This window comes from Dendrobium catenatum, unplaced genomic scaffold (genome assembly GCF_001605985.2).
Source record: "Dendrobium catenatum unplaced genomic scaffold, ASM160598v2 fragScaff_scaffold_1520, whole genome shotgun sequence".
Lineage (NCBI taxonomy): Eukaryota > Viridiplantae > Streptophyta > Magnoliopsida > Asparagales > Orchidaceae > Dendrobium > Dendrobium catenatum.
Window position 1 is genome coordinate 323,877 of NW_021319982.1, and position 23,153 is coordinate 347,029.

Consider the following 23,153-nt stretch of genomic DNA (forward strand, 5'->3'; position numbering starts at 1 on the left):
GACGTATACGACCAATTAAAGGAAAAAAAGATATTCTGATCTCTCAAACATCATATAAAAGGACAGAAACAGTACACAATTATGCATGATAGGATAAAGGGACAAACAAATTAAACCAATCTACAAGCATTGATAAAATAGAAGCACCCTAGCCTGCCCAAGTGAAAGACAGGTCTCTGCTCCAGGTCGCGACAGAAGGTGGGATTCGGTCCACGATCAGTAAAGATTGGGGACAGAGAGATTTCATTTCCAGGAGGAAGGTTGATTTCTTCCTTACAAATTTGTTCCAGAGAGCATCGTCCGAAAATAATATTAATGTTTTCGGGGTTTTCTTGGACATTGGGGAGTCCAGGGAGAAGGATCGGTCCCGGTCGTGGGGCGTCGGCCTGGGTATTCCTGGTTTGGGGATAAATATCCGGATTGTGAGATATTTTTTTTAAGAAAAAGAAAGGAGAGAGGGAGAGAGAAAGCAAAGGTGAAGAGGTGAAGAAAAATGTGATTTTTTGGACGACTTTTGGTCGGTTTACGGGTCCGTCGCCGTAATTTGTGGAAAGTTGATTGCGACTCGAGGTAAGACACATTATGCCTTTCTTCAATTTTCCAAGAATGTGGTTTTTGACGGATTTCTTGTTATACTATTTTCGTGTTCCATTAGCCTATAAATTGATTTTATCTTTGTATCGACGAATACTTTTAGGCGTAACTTTTGGTATATTTGTAGATAGGATGTTTTTTTATTTGCACGTTTGAGTATTTTTCTAGTAAATTTTGTCACAGCGTAGTTTTGAATTCTTCGGAATTTTTATCTGAATAAAAAATTATATCTTGGATGTTGGGAGTAATATTGCTTCTGTAAATAAGTTCTTGAAAGGATGTTTTTACGATATCGTGGTAATTTGGATAAATTTTTCTAAAACTGTGAATTTTTGTTCTGTTGATGCATTCGTTGTTCTGTCGTTATACCTCTCTCGACGATATTCTGATTGACGAATCTGATTTCTCTGAATCTGATGGTGATTTATGGTTCGATGTGGACGGATATTTGATACGAATTCTGATGTTTTTCTGTATTCTGATTATGATTTTGATGTTGATTCGTTTGTGTGATTCAGAAGGTAGGTTATAGCAGGGGCCGAATCACTTTTAAGATTATGGTCGTGTCAGGGAATCGACTGAAAATGAATTCTGTCTGATAAATGTCTTTGTAAATATTGATAGTTTCTGTCGTGCTGACGAACTCCACTTCGTCCGGACGAACTCCACTTCGTCCGGACGAACTCCACTTCGTCCGGACGAACTCCACTTCGTCCGGACGAACTCCACTTCGTCCGGACGAACTCCACTTCGTCCGGACGAACTCCACTTCGTCCGGACGAACTCCACTTCGTCCGGACGAACTCCACTTCGTCCGGACGAACTCCACTTCGTCCGGACGAACTCCACTTCGTCCGGACGAACTCCACTTCGTCCGGACGAACCTGGAAGGAAAACAAAAGAAAGACTGTCTTTCACACTTGGCAACCAAGCTAAGGCGCTGCTTCTATTTAAAATACAATGCTATGTAGATTGCGGTGTTATTTGTTTGTCACTGTCATCTATCATGCATATTGTTCAGGTTACTGTTTCTGTCGTTTCATATTGCAATGCTATCTAATAGGATCAAACAGGGATTCCAACATTTTTTTCCCATTTATATGCCGTCAGGATAATCCCACGGCATCTAGTTAAGGGGATTTTTTCTCAATTGCGTATGTTAGCAAAACAAGCATGGGAGTCGAGCGACATATTATTGTTAACACAATATTTCAGGAAGATGCCATTAAACCAAACAACGACCAAATGAATCTTATCACTAGGTATATGAACATTTATCTTTTTTTTGTAGAACTTTGAATTAGGCTTACCCACTTAAAGTATTTAGTTTATCTAAAGGAATTGAGGTACATGTTTTAAAGGATATGAGTATTTAAAACATTGAATCAAGCTTCTTTGATCAAATTGAATAGTTTCTTTGAAAGGATGATAAGTTTGTGTTTTTCATTAACGAGTAAATATATCATGACCCGCATAAGTGGTCAAATAAATCGGGATGCGAATCAATAGACGTGTGATAGGATTGTCCAAACCACGCCTTGATTTATCATTATAAAAAATCCTAAACAATATAAGGACAAAACGGCCGTCACACGCGGAACAAATAATATTACCATTTCATATATACATCGTAAGTAGTTTATACTTTATATTCATCAAAAGAGAAATCATCGTGCCTAAACCCAAAGCATAGCTATACTATCTATCCATGATTTAAATACCATTTAACAACCCATGTAAATTCCAATTCCAATTCACACTTACTAGAACCATAACTCGATAAAGATACAAAATGATTCTAAGGCTTCTCTCACCTGCATATATCAAGTATCAACTAATTTCATCAAGCATGATGGATATAATTTCTTTCTTGATTAAGATCTTGCAAAGTCCCTGATACAATTAACATAGGATAAATGCTAGGGTTACTCCTATTTTAAAAGCTGCATACTCAACATGTGAAGAATCCCTTTAATCTCTATCCCATCTATTATCTATTTATAATTTCAACATAATTCTTTTTTATGGTTTTTAAAACTAAGATTAGGCTTGCCTTGCTCGAGTAAAAATTGGAGGAGGAGAAAGGTGGAGATAACAATTCTAAGATTCAGTCATTAGACTTGCTTAATTCAAATATGACATGATCATGAATCAATTAGATTTTATAGTAGTCTAATCATCCTCTCATGCTTTGGTTAATGCCTTCCAATTTATAACTAGATTATACATAACTATTGAACTAATTATTCTAGATTTTTGTTCACTAAATCGAAACATGACCCTTGTAATCTAAATTATTTCATATTCTCCAATGACTACAAAATTCCATTTATGTATAAACGTATCAGAATTCTCTTCATACATCCAAAATTTGCTTTTAGTGTAACACCTATGAGTTTAGTATAATCAGAATATAGCTACAGTTGCAAATCACATAGATAATTATTTTGAGGTTTGATGTCCACTTCCCAACATGAGGGTATATAGGACTTTAATTACAATTACCATAGTTCTTGTTTGATTTAACATTTTAACTCTAGCAAGCATCTCCCAAAATCTTAGTTTATTTACTGAGCTCTGCATAATCATACGTGTTATTTATCTGAAGAATTGCTTACAATTATCTCTCTTGAACAAGAAGGAGAAGAATCAACTCTAGCTTTTCATTTCATTATTTTCTCTATTGTACTCTTACAGCATTATTTTCTATTGGACTAATGACATTAAAAAATAATTTAAAATATTCAACTCCTTAGTGACTTAAAACATAAATAAATTAGATAAAGTCTTCATCATCTGTATAACCAGTTCGATTAGATTAGGCTATAGAAACTAAACAATAGTCGATCTAAAAATTCTCTTGATGGCTTGCATCAATTCTCTAGGGGAATGAATAAATCTCCTTTGCAATGGTTGTGATACCTCTCCAAAGGTCAGAAAAATGGCAATTTAACTCATTTGGAAAAGATCTTAGATGCCAGCAGTATAAGAGGAAACAATAGAGGTAATAACATGCTATGATCCGAACACACCTTATCTTTAGAAGCTTCAAAACAAGTATCGGAGTTGTTAAGATGCCAAGACTAGATGACAAAGTCGCATCATCAAAAATCAAAAGGCATAATGTGTACAAACACATTAGGTCATAACTTAATTGCTAATGCAATAAAGCTTTATGGTGTTGGTTGGTAAATATAAATAGGTGAAATTCTAAAAAGTGTGCAAAAAATGCACAAAATAGATCATAAGTTGTGGAGTTCCAAATTTTAATATTTATTAATCTGGTTTACACCAGGGTCATATCTCTCTCTCTCTCTCTCTCTCTCTATGTCTATAAATAGTTTATGTGAGTAACTTATGAAAATCAGATGATGCATGATGCATCTTTATATGGCTATGTCTAATCATCTATTAATTTGTTGCCAATGTTTTAAATTTTGTTGCATTAAATATGCTGAGATTAATCTTAGAAAAATAACATTATGCATTTAAATCCAACCCATTGAATGTGGTCTTATTCAGCCCTTAATTTTTATCCCAGGTGGGAAGAAAAGCTTGGAACCTCACACCTACCTGAAATGGTTTTTGGAGATAGTTCATTGAATCTCTTACATATGGAAAGTGGTTTTAAGATACATTTTAATGCATTTGATGCATTGAAAGGTTGGAAGCAAGAGTCATTACCACCGGTAGAAGTCCCTGCAGCAGCAAAATGGAAATTTAGAAGGTCAACTTCGTTTGGCTCATTATTCTGTAGACCAAAACGTTTTGCCTAAATCAGATTTCTTGCTCAAGTGCCTGTGCTTTTAGATTTAATTGCAATTTCTTTGTTTTTCATTTTTTACCAATTAATTAGAAACAAACAACAATGCAAAACACTTTAAACTTCAATTTCAAAGTATCATTGTTTTATTATTATTGTAAGGACTAAGGAGTACTAGGTAGGCTGTCAAATATAAAAAAAGGTATACTCAATGTATGTAGCTCCCACAACAGGTTTAGGAAGGCGTTGATATCCATAGCCTTACCCTTATATTTGTAGAGAAGCTATGTTAATGTCTCAAATGCCAGACTTTAGATTACTATAAATAGCAACCTAACCGATACGTAAAGCTTGGTGGTCTGCCAAACATGTATAAATGTTTTCTGATGAGCGTTTAGATGAAATAACTGGAATCTTGCACTTTTCCTTGCAGCAAGCCTGTCCAACAAATTATACTTGATTATGACTATACATTCACGACACCATATTGTGGCAGCGAAGCAGTAGAACTAAACCATGAAAAGGTCGGCTTTTGCAAATTTTCTTCATACATTTTATGCTTTCATCATGCTGAGGATGCACATTGCAACGTTTTACCAGACACTATTGGGATTTTTCTTAATTGAACTAGTTATTTGGCAAAGAAGCTAATTAATCTTTATAAATTAAGATTCTCTCTTAAGTTTTTGGAATTTATAGCATCTAAAGAATGCATCCTTTGTTGTAATTAATGCTTTTCACTAATTGCTTTCTATTATTAACAGGCTTTATTATGTGTAAGATTAATAATATGTATACTCGGTTAGTTCACCTTAAATAGGTTGCGTCTCCCTCAAATGTCATTGGTGGTTCTAATAATCCTTCAATTGAAACTTGTGGCTGCTGCGAAGGTGTGTGAATGGCAGACAATTTTTTTTTTTCTTTCATGAAATTAGGCGACAAGTTGATTTTTACAAGTTCATGACAATCAGAACATAAAGTCATACAATAAAATGATCAGTACAAAATGTCTATTTCAAAAGTACCATATGATTAGGTAATATATGGTCACATATAGATTCATATTATAAAGTTGTGATTTTGGATGCTTGCGTGTTATTTGAAAATAGAAAGACAATGCATAACTTGGTCCACAAGAAATTTTGCTTAATTTTGTCATCAAGAAGGATCTCATCTCATCTCATACAGTAAATGAGTGAATAATGGCAGCCAAAAGAGAAATATTTTTTCATCTTAAATTAGAAATTAATTGCAGATGAGATATAAAGAACAAACAAATACATTCTTCTTGCCTTGTGAAGTTCATATGATTGAAGGAAAGATTAAACTAAGAATGGATCAAATCTCGTTTAATTGGCTTTTTATAAAGAGTGCAATTTAATTTTTTTTTTAAATTATGTTCATAATTTATTCCAACAATAAATTTTGAAATTTATAATCTACTTAGAAAATAAATGAGTATTGGAAGGGGAGTATTGCGCGTGGAAATTGAGCCATTAGAGACATGATCAATCTTGATTACCTTGGTTTTTGATAGGAAGTACTTGTAGATCGCAAGTATTTCCTATCAACTTTCGAAAAACAACGAGCTTTCTCCACAAATCCCCACAAAATCACAAAAAAACAGTTGCCAATTTGTATTACTTATGAAAGCGAAACGAAAAATAGCAAGATACACTTGATCCTCTATTCGAGAGGAGGATCGATCTCTCCCAAATCTCTAGACGCAGCTAGAGCCCAAAGGAAACCTAAAATCTAAGAGATCTCAAATTTCAGTCAAATTCAAGATGCCCTAACCCTAGGAAAATCAACTATTTAATACATACAAATCAAAAGGAAATCTCTAAAAAGTCCCTACATTCAAATTTCCCTCTCAAAACCCTCAAAAATCCTTCCTGAATGGCTCTGATTGGGCGTTCTAACCGCACGATTTCTGCAGGAGGCGGAGATCCCGCCTCTGTTTGCGAAACGCCGGTCTTGTGGACCGGTCTAACAATACTCCCCTCCCAAAGATCTACCTTATATGCAAGGTGGAAAGACGACACCCTCAATTCCTTCTTCATCACAAACGGTAAGAACCTGAAGAGTTCGGTCCTTATACCTGTGCCCCGGCGTATACCTCTCATCACATCTTAAACAAAGCCCCTTCGCCCTCTTCTCCTGTAATTCTATCTCTGTGAGCTTCTTGAAATTGTCCCCAGATATTCCTCCTGCAGTCTTTTCCTTTGAAGTCCCTCGAAGAGTATCCGGTGTTGGCTCCTTGGATTTCAATACAGTGGTAGTCATCCTGTACGAGCCTCTTGAACTGCCGCCTCCCGTCTCTCCCTCCAGGTGCCTTTGATCTTCTACCAATTGAGCTAGCTCCATAGCCTCTCCCAAGTCATGAGGCCTAATTACTCTAACCGCTGCTCGGATCTCTGATGTCAATCCCTTCATGAAGTTTCCCTCTAGCACTGTCTCAGAATGGTGGTCCAATCAGCTAGCAAGGTACTCGAATATCTACCGGTACTCCGTCACTGAACCCTCCCATGTCAAGGCAAAGAACTGCTCGTAGAAGTCTCCTCCCTAGCCAGTTCGGAAACGTTCTACGAAACAATCCTTGAACTCTCTCCAACTTTTTATGGGTCGTTGCATGTCCCTCCACTGATACCAAGAAAAAGCCTTCCCTTCTAAACATAGGTCCACCGCCATCAATCTCTCCTCCTATGTTAGCCCATTGACGGCGAAATATCTTTCTACCTTGTAGATCCACCCGTGTGCATCCTCCCCCTCAAAGATTGACATTTTCAGTTTCCTCACCCTCGGGTCACACCCGTTTCCCCTAAATCCTCCACAACCTCCCATTCCTCGAAGCGAAGGTGCTCCCCAATTGTCACGATATTCCCTCCGGCGATCATACCCAAAGCATTCATCAAAATCCCCTCTTCTTCTTTCAAAATCAGCACCCGGCGATCAAATCATCCCCCACCCCCTCGCCTTACAAATTTAGCACCCCTTCTTGCGTTGCCAATGCTCATCTCCTCCCTAGAAAGTGATTATAGAGGAGGCATTCCGTATTCTCCCTCCAGGATCTCCACTTCTGGCTTTTCCCTTCCCTTAGACGTGTTAGGGTTCTCATCTCTTCCATGGCCGCCGGTAGTTTCCTTTGCTTCCGATGTCACCGGTTTGGTTTTAACTTCAAGCAATTTCTTCACAAGTCTTCCACCACGGTGAATTTTTCCTCCATCTTTTCATTGAAGGATGTAATGTGACTTTGAAAATAAGCCATCTTTTCCTCTAAATCTGCTTTGAGTTGCCCAAGTTCTCCCTCCAAAACTTCCACTTTCCTTCCGGCCATTGGTTCCCCTTCGATCACGTGCTCTGATACCAATTTGATAGGAAGTACTTGTAGATCGCGAGTATTTCCTATCAACCTTAGAAAAACAACGAGCTTTCTCCACAAAATCCCCACAAAATCACAAAAAAATAGTAGATAATTTGTATTACTTGATGAAAGCGAAATGGAAAATAGCAAGATACACTTGATCCTCTATTCGAGAGGAGGATCGATCTCTCCCAAATCTCTAGACACAGCTAGAGCCCAAAGGAAACCTAAAATCTAAGAGATATCAAATTTCAGCCAAATTCAAGATTACATAACCATAGGAAAATCAACTATTTAATGCATACAAATCAAAAGAAAATCCCTAAACAGTCCCTACATTCAAATTTCCCTCTAAAACCCTAAAAAATCCTTCCTAAAGGGCTCCGATTGGGCGTTCGGACCGCCCGATCTCCGCAGGAGGCGGAGATTACGCCTCTGTTTGCGAAACACCAGTCCAGTGCGGACCGGCTGGACCGGTCTAACAGTTTTTTTCACTTTTTAATCATATAAACAAACAAGTAGAGAATGTGACAAGATTTTTTTATGTGGAAATATAAGGTGGAAAAAACCATAAGGCCTCACATAGTTGAACAATTTCCACTAGCATGAAAAAGTTACATTGTGCAACTATTTTCCTTAATTAAAGAATGTGTCAATGCAATGCAAATCGTAATTGTTGTTAGCAGTTGCCTGATCAACGTGCTCAAAGGCAGTTGAGACATTGCTCTTGCAGGAGATGGTGACATTGCAGTCCTTTAGGGAGAAACTTATGGTGCAAATCTTGTTGGAGATGACTGTCACATAGGTTTATAGGGAGATGATTGTGGTGCAATTATTGAGGGAATTGGCTACAATGCATGTCTTACAAGAGATGATTACGGTGTAGGGTCCTGTGGGGAGATGGTTGTGACATTAATTTTGATGGAGATGATTGCAACACAGGTTTTATTCATGATGAATATAACACAGGTCTTATGAGAGATGATAGTGACACATTCTTGAAGAAGTGAGTTGCGACGCATGCCGTAAGGGAGATGGTTGTAGCCGAGGTCTCGAGGGAGATGATTGCGACAATAATGATTGTGGTGTAAGCCAAAAGGGCGAAATGACTGTTTTTGTAGCGACAACTATGATACAAGCGATGTCTGTGGTGAAAATCTTGTTGTAATGATGATCACAATACAAGTGAATGTTACAATACAGGTCTTGATTTAATAACAATTACAAAATTGTCGAAGATTTTACTGTATGCTTTTATGCAACAATTGTTGCGACACAAGTCTTGATGAAACGATGATTGGGGCACATATTTTGATGCAAAGTTGATTGTGATTAAAGGTTATGATGCAATCTTAATGCACTAAAGATAACTTAGAGGATCCAAGTGACTTTTAGAGCTCGAAACATTCCTTTAGTAAATTAAATGAGTGGCTTTTTATCATTTTTATGATGGCCTGATGGGCATGTCTTTCTCATCCATGTTTGAAATATGGTTAAATGTTGTTGTTCCTGGACCAACTCTATTGATCCACATGGGCTATTGTTGTTTGAGTAGCTGAAGATGGTCCATTGTGTTTGCTGGCAAAATATACCATCACACCATTTCTACATGGATATGTTTTCCTATTAGCGAGGAGTACCTTTTTATAAATAGCCATAAAATAGAGATTTGTGGAGATCATAATAACTTCAAAAAAAGTTCAGATCTTTACGGACTGTTTGCACAATAATGAGCGCCCAAATGACTAGTGTTATTTTCGATTATTATTCTTAATGAGATGGATCTAAGTGGTCAGTTTAGTGGTCCCTTAATGGAATAGCGATCCACTTGATTCATGCCACTTTGGGTTAGAAATCTTACAATTTGGGCATCAACAAATTCAGTGAGATGAGCTAAATCTTGTTGAGGGGTCCTTATATCATTCTAAGATTATTATGATGGGTTTTGGGTTTTGTAATTATTGTCTTAGGCAAAGATTCCTTCAAGAATTTAAAGAGCAGGTGGATTTTGCGATGTAGAGAGCGAAAAAATATTGAGCAAAAAAATTATTCAAACATTATTTTATTTATTTTTAATATTTTATTGTGGTTTTGGTTTTAGTTTATTTGTTTAAATATGGAGAAAAATTCCAAAATGGTCCCTCGATTCTTTAGGAATGATCAAAATGGTCCCCTACTATCTTGAGGGACAATTTTGGTCCCTCAACTCTTTAAAATGGGATCATTGTGGTCTCAACATCCAAAATAATGAATGTTGGACTTAATATTTTTAAAATTAGGGGTGGTCTTGAAAATATTAGGAATGACCTTTCTTTATTAGATTTAAACGAGAATTTGACTTTTAATAGGACACAATGGAGAAAAAGGATTCATGTAGCCGACCCCACGTAGTGGGATAAAGGCTTGATGTTGTTGTTGGTATTTTATTTTTTTAATTTAATTATTTATTAGATATAATTTTCAGATAATTATAATTTTTCAAAATAAATTTATTAATCATTTGCTTGATAAGAAAAAATAATAGAATTTTTAGTTATAATTTTAAAAAATTTAGTTAGATTTATAAATTATGATTGGTAAATATATTTGTGACTAAAATGAATATTTAACTATATTTTTTTATAAAAACTATAATTAAAGTTATGATTATATAGTAAATAGTTACTTGAAAATTATAAAATATAACTAAAATTTTTAAAATTATAACTAAAAATACTTTTAATTTTTCTTATTAAACAAATGAGTAATAAATTTTTTTAAATTATAATTATTTGAAAATTCTATCTAATAAATTGGTTAGTTAAAAATTATTAAAACACCCCTAATTTTAACACCATTAAATCCAACTAAAATGATCCCATTTTAAGGAGTTGATAGATCATTTTGATAGGAGTTGAGGGACCAAAATTGTCCCTCAAGATAGTTGGGGATCATTTTGGTTCTTTCTAAAGAGTTGATAGATCATTTTCTCTGTAACTATAATTGTGATGATATGCCTAAGAATTGAATGCTATCTCTACAACAACAACAACATCATCAAGCCTTTATCCCACTACGCGGGGTTGGCTACATGAATCCTTTTTTTCCATTGTGTCCGGTTAAGAGTCATATTCTCATTTAGATCTAATAAAGAACGGTCATTTTTAATATTTTCTAACCAAGTATTTTTAGGTCTACTTCAACCTTTCTTAAAATAGTTTGGTGAAGGAGTCTTGAATCAGGCTGTTTGTTTATTATGTGATTATCAATAATTTTGTTTGGTATTTGTAATGAGATTGTTGCGGGACAATTTGCATGATGCTTTCTATGAGCCTATATGTTTTATTTAAGACGTTGTAAATTGAAAAATACTTGGTTGTGTGCTAAGTGAAATTCAGGTCTTAGTAAAATATTTTGAAAAATGGTCAAAATCAACAGCTGTTTTGAGTTTTTTTTTTTTGGATGCAGTCGAATTTTAAAGATGCGTGCCAGAATCCATACTGGGAGGATTGTGATCAGCGCATTAACCTGGCTTCACTGACTTCAAATGAACCAATCCTTTTTTATGACGAGGTTATTAACGTTTTGTACTGGGATTTCTATTTCTTTCTTGATTCTGTTTATTTGTGCCATTGATGTGACACTCTGTACCTCACTGTAGGTTATCTTGTATGAAGATGAATTGGCTGACAGTGGAATATCCCTCTTGACCGTAAAAGTTGTAGGTTTTTTATTTTGTATGCCAACTTTTTTTATTGGATTCTTCATTAATGGAATTGTATAGCTCTTACTAATGGCATCTCGTATTCTTTCTCATTGTTGCAGCGAGTGATGCCAAGTAGTTGGTTTCTTCTTCTCCGTTACTGGGTGGGTTCAACTTATATCTTTTACAAAGAATCTCTGATTCCTTTCCATAAACTGCCTTCTTCTTGATGGGAACCTGGCATCATTGATTTAATTCATTAGATTTCTTGGATAATATATAGGTCTACAAGCAATTGAATTGTAGTTTCTCAATTAATTAAGTTCACATTGCAGCTTAGAGTTGATGGAGCGTTGATGAGATTAAGGGACAGTCGAGTTTATTGTTCTTTTTCTGGTGACGATGATGCCCAACCCGTTCTTCTAAGGGAAAGCTGCTGGAAGGAAGCAAAAATCCAAAGTTTATTTGCTGTAAGTCTCTGCATAATATCTGGATCAGTTCTATGTGCTTCACTAAATCCATATGGATAAGTTCATCGATTTACCCCGCCATATGTTAATCCATATGCATAATATCAAATCCACATCTGTTATTTCTACGCACTTTGGGCTTGGTTTTGTTGGCAGTAGACGGGTTCAACTGGGAGTGTAAGGGCAGCGTGTCACAACCCGACCTGATATGACCCGATACCATATAGGTCATGCCGTGTTTGATTGCCACAAAAATGACCCCAAGATCTGATCAGAAAAGTACTGAAATAAAACTATATATTCAGTTTATCCCATTTTGCTTTGGTGCCTTTACTCATGACATGAAAACCAGAAAGTTTCCTATGGTTTACAAGGCCCCTGTATCTGATTGTTAAAGCCTATTATGTGCTACTGCAAATACTTTTGTCTAATGCCTTTAACGCATTGCTTTTACAAATTTTGTTCATACTCTGTGCTATTCTTACGTTTTCTCAGTTAGTTCAGCAAACATCATTCAATTTTGAACTATATTGACTTAACTAAGGCTTCGTTTGAGAGGCTTTTCTTAAAGCGGCTTTTTAGAAGCAATAAGAAAGCCGTCTCAAAGAAGCCTAAGGCTATATGTTTCAAAATTTATTGGTTGCAAAGAGATTATATAAATAATCTTTCTTACCATTGTCATCAATCGTGCAGCAAGGCCTTCCAGTTGATTCTGCAGCCTATTGCGATCCAAATCTCATTAGTCAGAGGCTACCTGTAGTTGCACAGAAGATCCAAAGGCTAAAAATTTCCTGGTAAAGCTTTCAGCAAATATAATTTTCAAAGCCATATTTTTCGTCTGCTGTGGATTTTTTAGAATCTAATACTGTCTTTATGGAAGAAGAATGGAAGACTGGACTTTTGTAGTAGTAGTTGTTGATGAATTTGAAATTGTTTAATATATATTTCTTAAGCTTCCTGATTTTTCTTTGCTGCTGTGGTTTAATTTGATTACTCATTAAGAAAGCCTTTGATATGGAACAATTATTACGTCCTCTGATAGGACGTAAAGCTACGTTCGGCCGTCAATAACATATCGCCACGTGCTCTTACTCTTTACCACACGGCCCGACGACTTGACCCGGACCGGAACCCAAGAATGCTATGTTCGCGTATTACGAGGTATTACTCGGTATTTGCTCGATATTGCTAGGTATTACTTGACAATAAAGAGAAATACCGCTATGTGAAGACCAATACCGAGCAATACCGAGTTGTACCGAGTTTTTCTAGAAAAACTCGGTATTACTCAGTATTTGCTCGGTATTGGTTATTGTCAAGCAAAATCAACCAATACCTAGCAAAATCGAGAAATACTGAACCATCATGGGTCCGTTCCGGGTCGGGTTGTCGGGGCGTAGTAAATAGTGAAAACGCGTGGCGAGATTCTACTGGCAGCCGAACGTAGAGCTACGTCCTATGACCGGACCAAATAAAAGTTCTTTGATATGAAGCCTTCAAGCAACTTCTATTGTTGATAAACTTCAAGAATATTAGATTAAGGCTTCTTAAAATAACTTTTGAAAGCTGTTTTAAAAAGCAATAAAAAAGTTATCTCAAACAAAACTTTAAACTTTATTTGGGACAATTTTTTTATTGTTTATACAACATTTTTTTCAATAAACGGCCTGATCATTCTATTAATCAGATCCAATTGTACACATTGAAGGTCAAAAAAGTAATTATTTTCCTTGTTTGTAGCATTTATGTCAATCTATGTTGATTTTTTACGCTGGTAAGTGAGTTGATAAGTATTGCAAATGCTATATGATCAATAAAATAAAATGATTTAGACAAATTAGCATATAACTGTTAAACAAAATTCCCAACAAATTTTATTTCATTTCCATCAAATTTTCAATAAAAGACCTGTACAAATACAGATGTATGATAATTTACTTTTTAAATATATGTTAATTTTATAAATAAGCATGATTTTAATGATATTTTCATAACTCTCTCTATATGTTTTTGTGTAACGATAAATTTATAAATCACAAAAGAATTCATTTCACATCTTAGGCAATAGAAGGAATTTTTATATTATTCATCATAAAAAAGAAAAGAGCTGGGATCAGGGTCATTTATACCAATTTGATCCTCATAAATTATCAATTTACAGAAAACTTTCACCATAAAAAAAATTAAAAGTTTTATTTCATAATGACGTACTCTGTTGCAAAATGATGAATTATATTTGTTTCCATCGATTTTTCAGCAGACCGAAAATATTGTTTATCAGCTCTTGTTCATCACATATAGAAGACCGGAGATCCCGATCATCTCTGTATAACCATTAATTTGTAGAGAATCGAACCAGTGGACTCCGGTACTGAGATTTTGAGGCCTTGGGAATGTACACTCACAAGATGAATCACTGAAACAAGGTTTAGGGTTTAGGGTTTTACAAAGAACCAAAAGTGTTTTGTTAAGAGAAAGTCAAGACATGCCGAAAGAAACACCGAAAATAAAGTAGATTACAGGAGTACTCAAGCGATAGGAATCATGCTCCCGAAAACAAAAAATTATTCTGTGTGGACGCCGAACACCGTCCGGAGACCAACCGGAATGCACCACGCACCCCTTCGCTCTGTACTGCGGCTCGGTACCGATGATGTGGCGCATTCTGGTCAGTCTCTGAACGACATTTTACGTCCAGTCTCCACATAGAATAATTTCTCCTCAAAATCACAACCTCCTGAACAAATTCATCAGTAAAAGTAAGATCACATGTGTATTTGTTCAAAGGAATTCGAAGTGAATACAGAATTGATACGAGTATTCTTAATCATTTACCTTTTAGCAGATGAATAATTTCAACACTCGCGTATTTCACCACAAGCTGATCATTTGACAATTGAAAGCTCTTCTGATTTCAATTTTCTGTTCATATTATCCAGATACCCCTGTCCACAAACGTAGCATGGAACATTCTTCAGTTTTCTCATGTTGTAAATGATGCAGGGACAATATTTCATACATTATTAGAGAAAGTTTTCTCACAATAATAGTTACATCCATGAATGAAGAAATTGAAAAGATAATCATAGTGAGCAGATACTTTTACCTCATTTTTGCAAACATCAGAAACCCTTCATAATCCAAGAAAATTTTGTTGAATCTAATAACCTAGTTTTGCATTTCGAAGAGTGCAACATGTCTGGTTACCATGGTCACCCTAAAACTGCCAATTGGCTCCAAGGATGAAGGGAACCACTTAAGCAAAAGTATCTTCCTTAGAAATTCTAAGACCAACTCTTAGAAGAACTGACTACCCTTAGATAAGACAAGTTCAGATTTATGGAGGGATTGTGATTGCTTCCTCATCATACAAGGATTTCCCACTCTTACTCCCCACGTCTCCAGCAACAATCTGAAATTCCACTCAGATTTCAATCCCAAAGGCAGAATTTTTTTTGAGAGGAGATCCTCTCCAAAGTAGCAAACCTTCTTTCCGTTTTACATTACATTCGGCTAGAGTGGCATTTGCATTCCAACCTCCTCTGGAGTTGCCTACTTCGGTGGAAACTTTATGCCATAATAGCTGCTCATGACATTTTTGCACCTAAGAGATAGATTGTGATTCGAGTAACTAGCACTAAGTCCTTGAGTGACACCCACTTCACTTTTGATAAAATTGGCTACCCGCAGCTCAAAATCTACAAGAGATGTACCAAACTTTTTCATATCTACTTCAAAAGTGAAGATAAATCTTTTAAACTCATCATTGCTAGTGGTAGTTGCTTGAATAGTCTCAACTTCTAGTTTGATTGGGTATGAAAATCAGCCCTGAGCTCTATTCATAGCCTTATAAGATTTTTTTGGGTCAATAAAACCACTATGTCTATGACAAAATGTGACCCTTCACATTGTTAACCGACAAAGAATTTGAGTGTAGTAGTGATAATAGAGTTTTAATGAGTTCAAGTTTAGAAGATTCTAAGACTACAACAAGAACAATGTGAAGGGATTTGACCGTTTGTTACTTTCCCATCTGACGTTAGATGACTCTTATTTGAGTTCCCAGACATGTCCTGAGGAATTCCTTGATGAGTTTAAGATTGATCAAAATCTAAGCTTACATTTAGATTGAACCGTTTTGTTAATCACATATTTCTTACTGCAATCTCTATGGTTTAGTCTTTTATGGTTAAGCTCATCAAATCTACTTTTAATTTTTTTTCATTGATTGCTTTCAATCTTATAAGCATTTGGATTTGAATTTATTTCTCTTACTATTACAGTCTAAGTTTGAATTTCAAAGAAAATATCACTTATTCCAGTCATTGGTAGAACTCCTTTAGTTTGTCCTGCACCAATCCCATCCATCAAAAGTGCATTGCCAGATAGAAAGTGGAGTAACTGCCATGTGATTTTACAATGGCAGAATCCAACATTTATAAGGGGCCAATTGGAATGGCAGATTCCCCAGAATAAGCTAGACCCTTTGATGGACGGGCAGCAAACACATTTGAATTATAGCCTTTCATTAATATTGATCACACAATAACATGTAGCACTGTAGTTGGCTTGGCCCTCCTGACAAAAGCGACTCTTAAAACCAACAGAAAATTTTTTTATTGAGATAAAAATAGTATGCAATAAGCCAGTATATTCTGTTGATAATCACTCATGTCAGAAGGAATACATTATTACGTAATAAATGGATATGATCTTATATTGCTACATCCGGACAACAAAGTAGCCAAAAACTTGAGGATAATGATTTAATTTCTTTCAATGTCAACTTCAATGATCCCACAAACTCTAAAAGTAGCGGATAGTTTTGAGGGGGTTTTGGTGGAAATGACAACTTAAAGCCAAAACGTGCATGAGATAATACAAAAGATGAATTGTAAAATGCAAAATTTACAATAAGCTATAAAATTCACTGAAAAAGTATAACATTGAAAATTGAATAAGGTTTTAGGAGTAGCTTTCTTGCAGGAAAGATTTTAAACGAGTTAACAGTCTGTTACATCACCTGAAGTATCCCTACAGCAGCGAATTTGTCCATGATTGTTTTGTGCTCTACAGGGTGCATATTCAACGGGTGCAACAAAGCTTCCACACACTGCAAGCCATAACAAAGAAAGGATAACTATTTGAAGAATATCTTACAACACATTCCACCATTATTTTCCATTCAAACAAAATTTCCTCACTTTTGATGTATAGTTTTCATCCCAATATGTGTAGCACAGACCATCAAGCTTCCCTGTCTTGCGCAGTTCCTCCATGAAAAGCCTTACTTGAACTGCCTACTCAGAAAGAAAAGGGGAAGTTAATAAATAAAGAAGCATTATGTGGTGACAAAGAAAAACTTACCTCTAAATTATGTTGGCCATGCAAACTGAAGGGAAAACCAACAACAAAGCCCACAAGAGAGAGTCTTGAGATCTGTCCACACAAGAAATGTTGATATAATCCACATGCAACACTTAAGCCAAATGAAGATTGAGATTTACATAAATTTATGCAATAAAACTATGAAACAGAATGGAACTGAAATGAGAATGTGAATGAGCAAAAGCACTTTTAATAACAGCATTCTATTTAAAAACAAATAAATAGACAAACGAGAAATTAGATAAAACTTAAAGAAGTCAAGGACAAACATTTTACTACCATAGCACTAATAAAATCAACGACAAGCCAACATTAATCATTCATACAGCAGATTGCGTCAATCAATAAAAAAACAAGCCAGTTCAGCAACATTAGCAAAATGTGGTCCCTTCAGCTGGTTAAAAATAAATTAGAAGATAAGTACAGGTAGGAGAAACTAGTTCAGCGTATCAATTTCGCCTTTAGGAACTGATGCGTAGCATTCCCGACATTCACACTAGTTAGTGTTGAGTATTCAAATAAGGTAGTGGGTATGGTAAGAGTTCTTCCGAGGAATAGCTTGCGTAATCGTCACCCATAGACTGAACTTTCAACTGAATCTAAGTAAATTCCTATTAGTAAAATTATCTTAACTATAGTACCTAAAATTTATTGCAAAATTTTTGAAAAACTGCAACAACTTGCTTTCTAAACACCAAATAATCCTAATTTTAAATATTTGTAGGATGATCATAATTGGATAAAATTACCTCAATATCAAAGAACAGCTTAACATTCAAATTTAATAAACTAGAAAAAATTTACCAAGGTTTGAAAATCTTCGGCCATTGATTCAATATTTGTCTTCTTCCTGACCAAGACACTATAGAAAGCACAAAGTTAACAAATTATTAATCATAAAACTAATCACAAATCAGAAAGAAAACAATTGTATCATAGGTTTTCTATTAACACAACTTGAACTAGCAGATCAAATGCACTGTTACAGACAGTTTTTTTTTCCCTTTCAAAGCACCATAAATAAGTATATGACTCTTTATTAGAGCCTAAAAAAACTGTTTTAGATTTAATTGCAAAACACTTCTTTTAACAAAAAGGAAAATGTTTAGTTGATTTTAAAAAAAAAAGTTACAAAGGAGCTAGGAGTTGATGAGGATAATACAAGAGTAGTAACTCTCATACAAAATTTCAAAATGCATGCCAAAATACAGAAGAAGAAAGATCCTCGAGATGAAAAACCCTGAATGAGAAGTAGCTCTCACCCTAAATGAGGATACGAGCACATGCTTCCATAGAAGATTTTGGTATAAAAGACCCAAAAGGGACAACTTGCAAAAAGTATTGAGGTGGGCAACTAGATTAAGAGATTGAACAAAGGATCTTGGTGGAAACAAACTAAAAGCAGGTGGTTGAGCACACTCCATAGCACCCAAGTTGATGCCGGAATGTGCCAGCAATCGAAGTGGAAAGGGCTAGGAGAAGGGTTGCAAATTACTTTCATATTAACAACTACCATTTAGAACAAGGGCCCAAGATTACACTAGTTGAAAGGAAAGAGGCAACGAGCTCTTCTTTTTCTGGTCATCACATTTCTAAAGAATTATAAATAAAAGCTTCGTGAGGAACTTTCATAATTCATAACATTAAATATAAAACACCAAAACAAATTTAACACAAAACAAAACAATTGAAATGTACAATACTAAGTCAAACAACATGATTCATAAGAAATTTAACAAAAAAACTTTATAAAATGAATAGATAGATAAATAACAATAACACTTCATAAAGTGGACTATGTATGAAGTAACATGATCATTTGATGGAGTAGATTAATGGAAAAAAATCACTGGTTTTAGGTCCAGAACAAAAAGGGAAAGAGGTAAAAAGAAAAAGTGTGTTTACGTAGGAAAACCTCATTGCCAATATTCTCACTCAGCTCCAAAAACCATCAAAATAAACAAATACAGCTATTATGAGACCACAAAAAGGTTTCAGCTTGCAGTAAAAATAATTAATAAGGTGCTTGTGCAGACATATAGCTGGCCCTCCCATGAATAAATGATAAAAGTACGGCTGATAAAATAACAATAAGCATCCTCTTCACAAAGGTAAATAAGAACATGTTCATTATCCTCCAAAGCATGAGACGTATTATTCCTTTACATGTTTGCTCATCATTAATATCATTAGTTTCTTTACAAGCATAATCAAAGTAATATAATCATGCCTATACAAGCAGAAAAAATTAAAATAACTGTCTGACAAGAACCAGGTTAATAAGGAAGGGAAGCATTAGCTGACAGTTCTCAAGGGAAACAATGCCAATAAAGGATGCCATCAATCTTATTTTTTTCCAAACGAACCAACAAGAATGTATCCTAGTACATACATAGTATGTTACATACGCTTTGACATACCTCACCGGGGATGCAATTTTATTACGAGTATCTGAAACAGCCAGACCAACATATCTGTATCCCACATCCAGACCAAGCAAGCGGCCTTGCTTTGTAGAACCATTCTTCAATATCTTTTGGAAAATTTCAAATGGCTTCACTGATTTCATCTCTACTTGAAAACTGGAATGTAATAGATTTAGAAAAGCGAGAGTACTAACATATGATATATAAAGAACTAAAAGAAGATTGAAGAAAGATATTTATCTTGTTTTTGGACTGGACTGTCAGAATACCAATGAAAATTTTCTTCAAAATTAGGCTACTTATTGAACTTCAGAAAACTTATAACTGTTACTTCTTTACATAAAATAAAAGCAGTGTATATTAAATGATATGGAGAATGTAAATTATATGATATACGTATAATGCTTGCATGTGCATGATTGATTGATGGAGCACACCCTTCATGGTACTGGCTGGAGACGCAATATACCTATGCGCATAAATGAAAAAAAAATATGAAAAAAAATAAAATAAAAAGGTGTACCTTCATTGGTACCATTTTTTATAGTGTCTCATGTGAGAGTTGTATTATTTATAGAAAGGACAATATATGATATATGTGAAATGTATAGATATGCATAATATTAATGGCCATTAGAAATGCTTTATGTTTTGAAATGAGCATTCATATTATTCAAAAGGCCTTGAATTATTATAATTTAGAAGCATGACATGCTTATTGACAAGTGACTCATTTTTTTTTTATTTACAATAACATCACATGTATTATTTGATTAACTTGAATGAACAGAAGATGAGAAAATATGTCTTATAGGCATAATGCTCTGAGACACATGTATTTATAGCTTTTATTTCAAAATTTTGAAGTTTTAGTGGCTTTTTTAGCGTATTGTAAATAGTTAGTTATTAGACGATAATGTAGTCAACCGTCCGACCATCTGTTTCAGCCTAGTTAATTCAAGCCTCTGGACCAGGCCGCGGCAGTATTTTTGCTTGAACTTAATATTCTGGAGTGGAAGCAATGTATCATGCGATTATCAAAAGCAACAATAACACAAATCGACAAAACCTACGATAATAGTGCATAGCATGGGAAACTAACATAAGGCATGTTCTACCAAGATTTCTACCGCAAATATTCATTCGCATATTTGTGATCCACATGGGCCTTTAGAGAATCTATATTACGAAGTTAGGACTGCAACAATTAAGAGCAAAAGTATAATACAATGGCCTCTGCTACTAAATTTCAAGGGTATCCTTATCATTGAATATTCTCAATTCCTATTTCCATATAGTCAGGTGATAAATAAGAAAAATTTTGAACCCCTATTTAAAAATTAGAAAAACTAACAAAGATGAAGATTTTTAAAGTTTTAAATTAACAAATAATTTATAGTTGTATGTGTATGAAATCATTAAGAAGGTTCTCCATAGTTTGAGAGTGGACTATGTTAACATTGATGTGCCTTAGAACATTGTCTAGATTCCCTTATTATAAGTAAGGAGAACTCTATTGAATAACACCCACAAAACCTTCCCTCTCACATGGTATCAAAGTTAGGTCTTCCCATCTACAAAATGAATAATTCTTTGTTGCCAAATTCAACTCCACATGCATCCTTCTCTATAAGTTTTACAATCTAAATTAATGGAACATATCATGATCCCTAACATTACAACTGCTTTCTCCTAAGTTCTTCGAATTATAAGCTTTTTTATCGCACAACCTCCCACTTTCAATCAATCCATCTTGGTTGAAGGCTCTGGGGGTGACCGATAAAGTCATGGTTGAGTTGATCATTCTAGTGGTGAATGCAATTGTGTTTGTAATAACTTCCTAACATGCCCTCAATAATAATCACAAAAAACATCCTCTTGAATGTTATTGGGAGAAATTTGATCATCCCTCCACTACTCAACTTCTACAACTACTCAAACCGTGCAAATTCCTTTGTGGTGCGTTGACCTATGGATTGACTACTCTCTCTTAGAAAGACTATAATTTCTTGCTTCAACATTCACAATCATATTTCTTTAAGCACCTCATAATGTATCTTCCTCTAAATTGGTTGAAGTTGTTTTTGCTAGTACATCATGAATTTTAAATGTAGGTGCTAAAATCCTATATGATAGATAACTATTGACTTTTCATCTCTCCAAAAAAACTTCGCTTCGACATATTACTGTTGTTCATGGTTCCCCCTCTTATTTATTTGGAACAACATCACACATCCTTCAAAAAGCCACTGTCTCTCTCTCAAATATTTTATTTGTAATATAATTTCCTATTAACTTATTATCTTTGAGGATCTCAACTTGAAGAAGAACATACCCCTTGATAGTTGATATTCCCTCTACCTTTCCCTTTAATATTACTCCATTTCAATTGAATTATTTATTGGGCCATCCTCCTCACAAAAAACAAAAGGAATTTATCTTTGTCCAAGTTTGGCCGGCATGTTTATGAGTTAGGAAAACACTCTAGTGTGTATTTTTCTTTTTCTACTACTAGTCACCATTTTCTTCCTTTCAAGTCAGTTCACTTAGATGTTTGGGATCCTAGTTATGTATTGAATCACTTAGGTGTTTGCTATTTTATCACTTTAATTAATGATTGAACAATTACTTGTTCAAATATCGGCCAAAAGTCCTTGCACATTTCAAATATTTTATCAATATATAAAATTTTAAATTTTCACATTAATAGAAACTTCATGCACTGAAAATGCTTCAGAATTCAAGCAATCTCAATTTTGTACTAATAATTTTATTAACCAAACTTTTTGTCCCTGCACATCTTAACATAATGGTGTAGATGAATGCAAAATTATCATCTTCTTGATGTTTATATGAATGTCAATCACAAGTTCTGAGAGGATTCAATCTTGTCACTCAGCTATCTCCTCTCAATAATGTTTCGATCATATCCACTCTAACTCATACTCAAAATGCTTCTCCCCTACACCTAAAATCTGGTTGTAATTGCTTTGTTCATGCTTTTCACTCACATCACAAACTCTTTCATCATAAATTTATGTTTACAATGGTTGTGCATTGGATTTTCTATAGCTTCTTCATAGATCTACGCACTCCTTGCATAAAACTCGAACATAAAAGTTCCAGTATCTTTAACACTAAAATTTGTAGTCCCTTTTCTAATATTATCCAACCAAGATAACAAGAAAATATAAAACTCACCTGCACAGTCTTCAAATGCAATAACTCAGATCTCAGAAAGAATCTCTGCCAACTTCTCATCAGTTATGCTCACTTCCTTGCACATACCCGCAGCCTCAGCTAGCTTAAACGCTATTTGGTGTTTACACTAAAACATTCAAATGAAACCAATTTCCCGTTATGTGAAATAAACCGCGAAAGAGAACAAATCATAAATGAAAGAGAGAACAAGAGATAGGAGCATACACAGAGCTGCTCGCCTTTGCTGACAACGTCATGGAAGAAG

At 34.9% G+C, this 23,153-nt stretch overlaps 2 protein-coding genes across 4 annotated transcripts in view; one reads left to right on the forward strand and one right to left on the reverse strand.

Annotated features, from left to right (window-relative positions):
* The window catches only part of LOC110109196 (TIP41-like protein), a 14,488-nt gene extending 1,647 nt beyond the window's left edge, over positions 1-12,841 (forward strand). Inside the window, exons 2-8 of one of the 2 annotated variants that reach the window (XM_020840142.2) lie at positions 4,136-4,321; positions 4,791-4,881; positions 11,169-11,273; positions 11,362-11,421; positions 11,526-11,567; positions 11,739-11,873; positions 12,567-12,841. In XM_020840142.2, the coding sequence (XP_020695801.1) occupies positions 4,136-4,321; positions 4,791-4,881; positions 11,169-11,273; positions 11,362-11,421; positions 11,526-11,567; positions 11,739-11,873; positions 12,567-12,671 (724 nt within the window). In that variant the 3' untranslated portion in view covers positions 12,672-12,841. The remainder of the gene's footprint in view (positions 1-4,135; positions 4,322-4,790; positions 4,882-11,168; positions 11,274-11,361; positions 11,422-11,525; positions 11,568-11,738; positions 11,874-12,566) is intronic. The other variant, XM_028700435.1, reaches the window with a different exon arrangement.
* Positions 12,842-13,930: 1,089 nt separating this feature from the next.
* On the reverse strand, positions 13,931-22,950 carry LOC110109212 (putative pre-16S rRNA nuclease). Of its 2 annotated transcripts, none has more exons than XM_020840171.2 (8): positions 22,889-22,950; positions 19,682-19,843; positions 18,066-18,123; positions 17,241-17,312; positions 17,078-17,173; positions 16,897-16,986; positions 14,709-14,818; positions 13,931-14,289 (listed from the first exon to the last, which is right to left on the reverse strand). In XM_020840171.2, the coding sequence occupies exons 2-7, from the start codon at positions 19,828-19,830 to the stop codon at positions 14,759-14,761; spliced, it is 525 nt and encodes a 174-aa protein (XP_020695830.1). In that variant the 5' UTR covers positions 19,831-19,843; positions 22,889-22,950; the 3' UTR covers positions 13,931-14,289; positions 14,709-14,758. The 2 variants fall into 2 exon arrangements, with proteins under 2 accessions (XP_020695830.1, XP_020695831.1); XM_020840172.2 differs by lacking the exon at positions 13,931-14,289 and adding an exon at positions 14,302-14,610.
* Between the last annotated feature and the right edge of the window lie 203 nt (positions 22,951-23,153).

Coding starts and splice junctions, on each gene's coding strand:
- LOC110109212 (XM_020840171.2), bottom strand. CDS start 19,830: ATGAAATCAGTGAAGCCATTTGAAATTTTCCAAAAGATATTGAAGAAT. Junction 16,987..17,077: donor ATGAAAACTATACATCAAAA/GTGAGGAAATTT, acceptor TATGGCTTGCAG/TGTGTGGAAGCTTTGTTGCA. Junction 14,819..16,896: donor CTGCTGTAGGGATACTTCAG/GTGATGTAACAG, acceptor GTTTGTGGACAG/GGGTATCTGGATAATATGAA.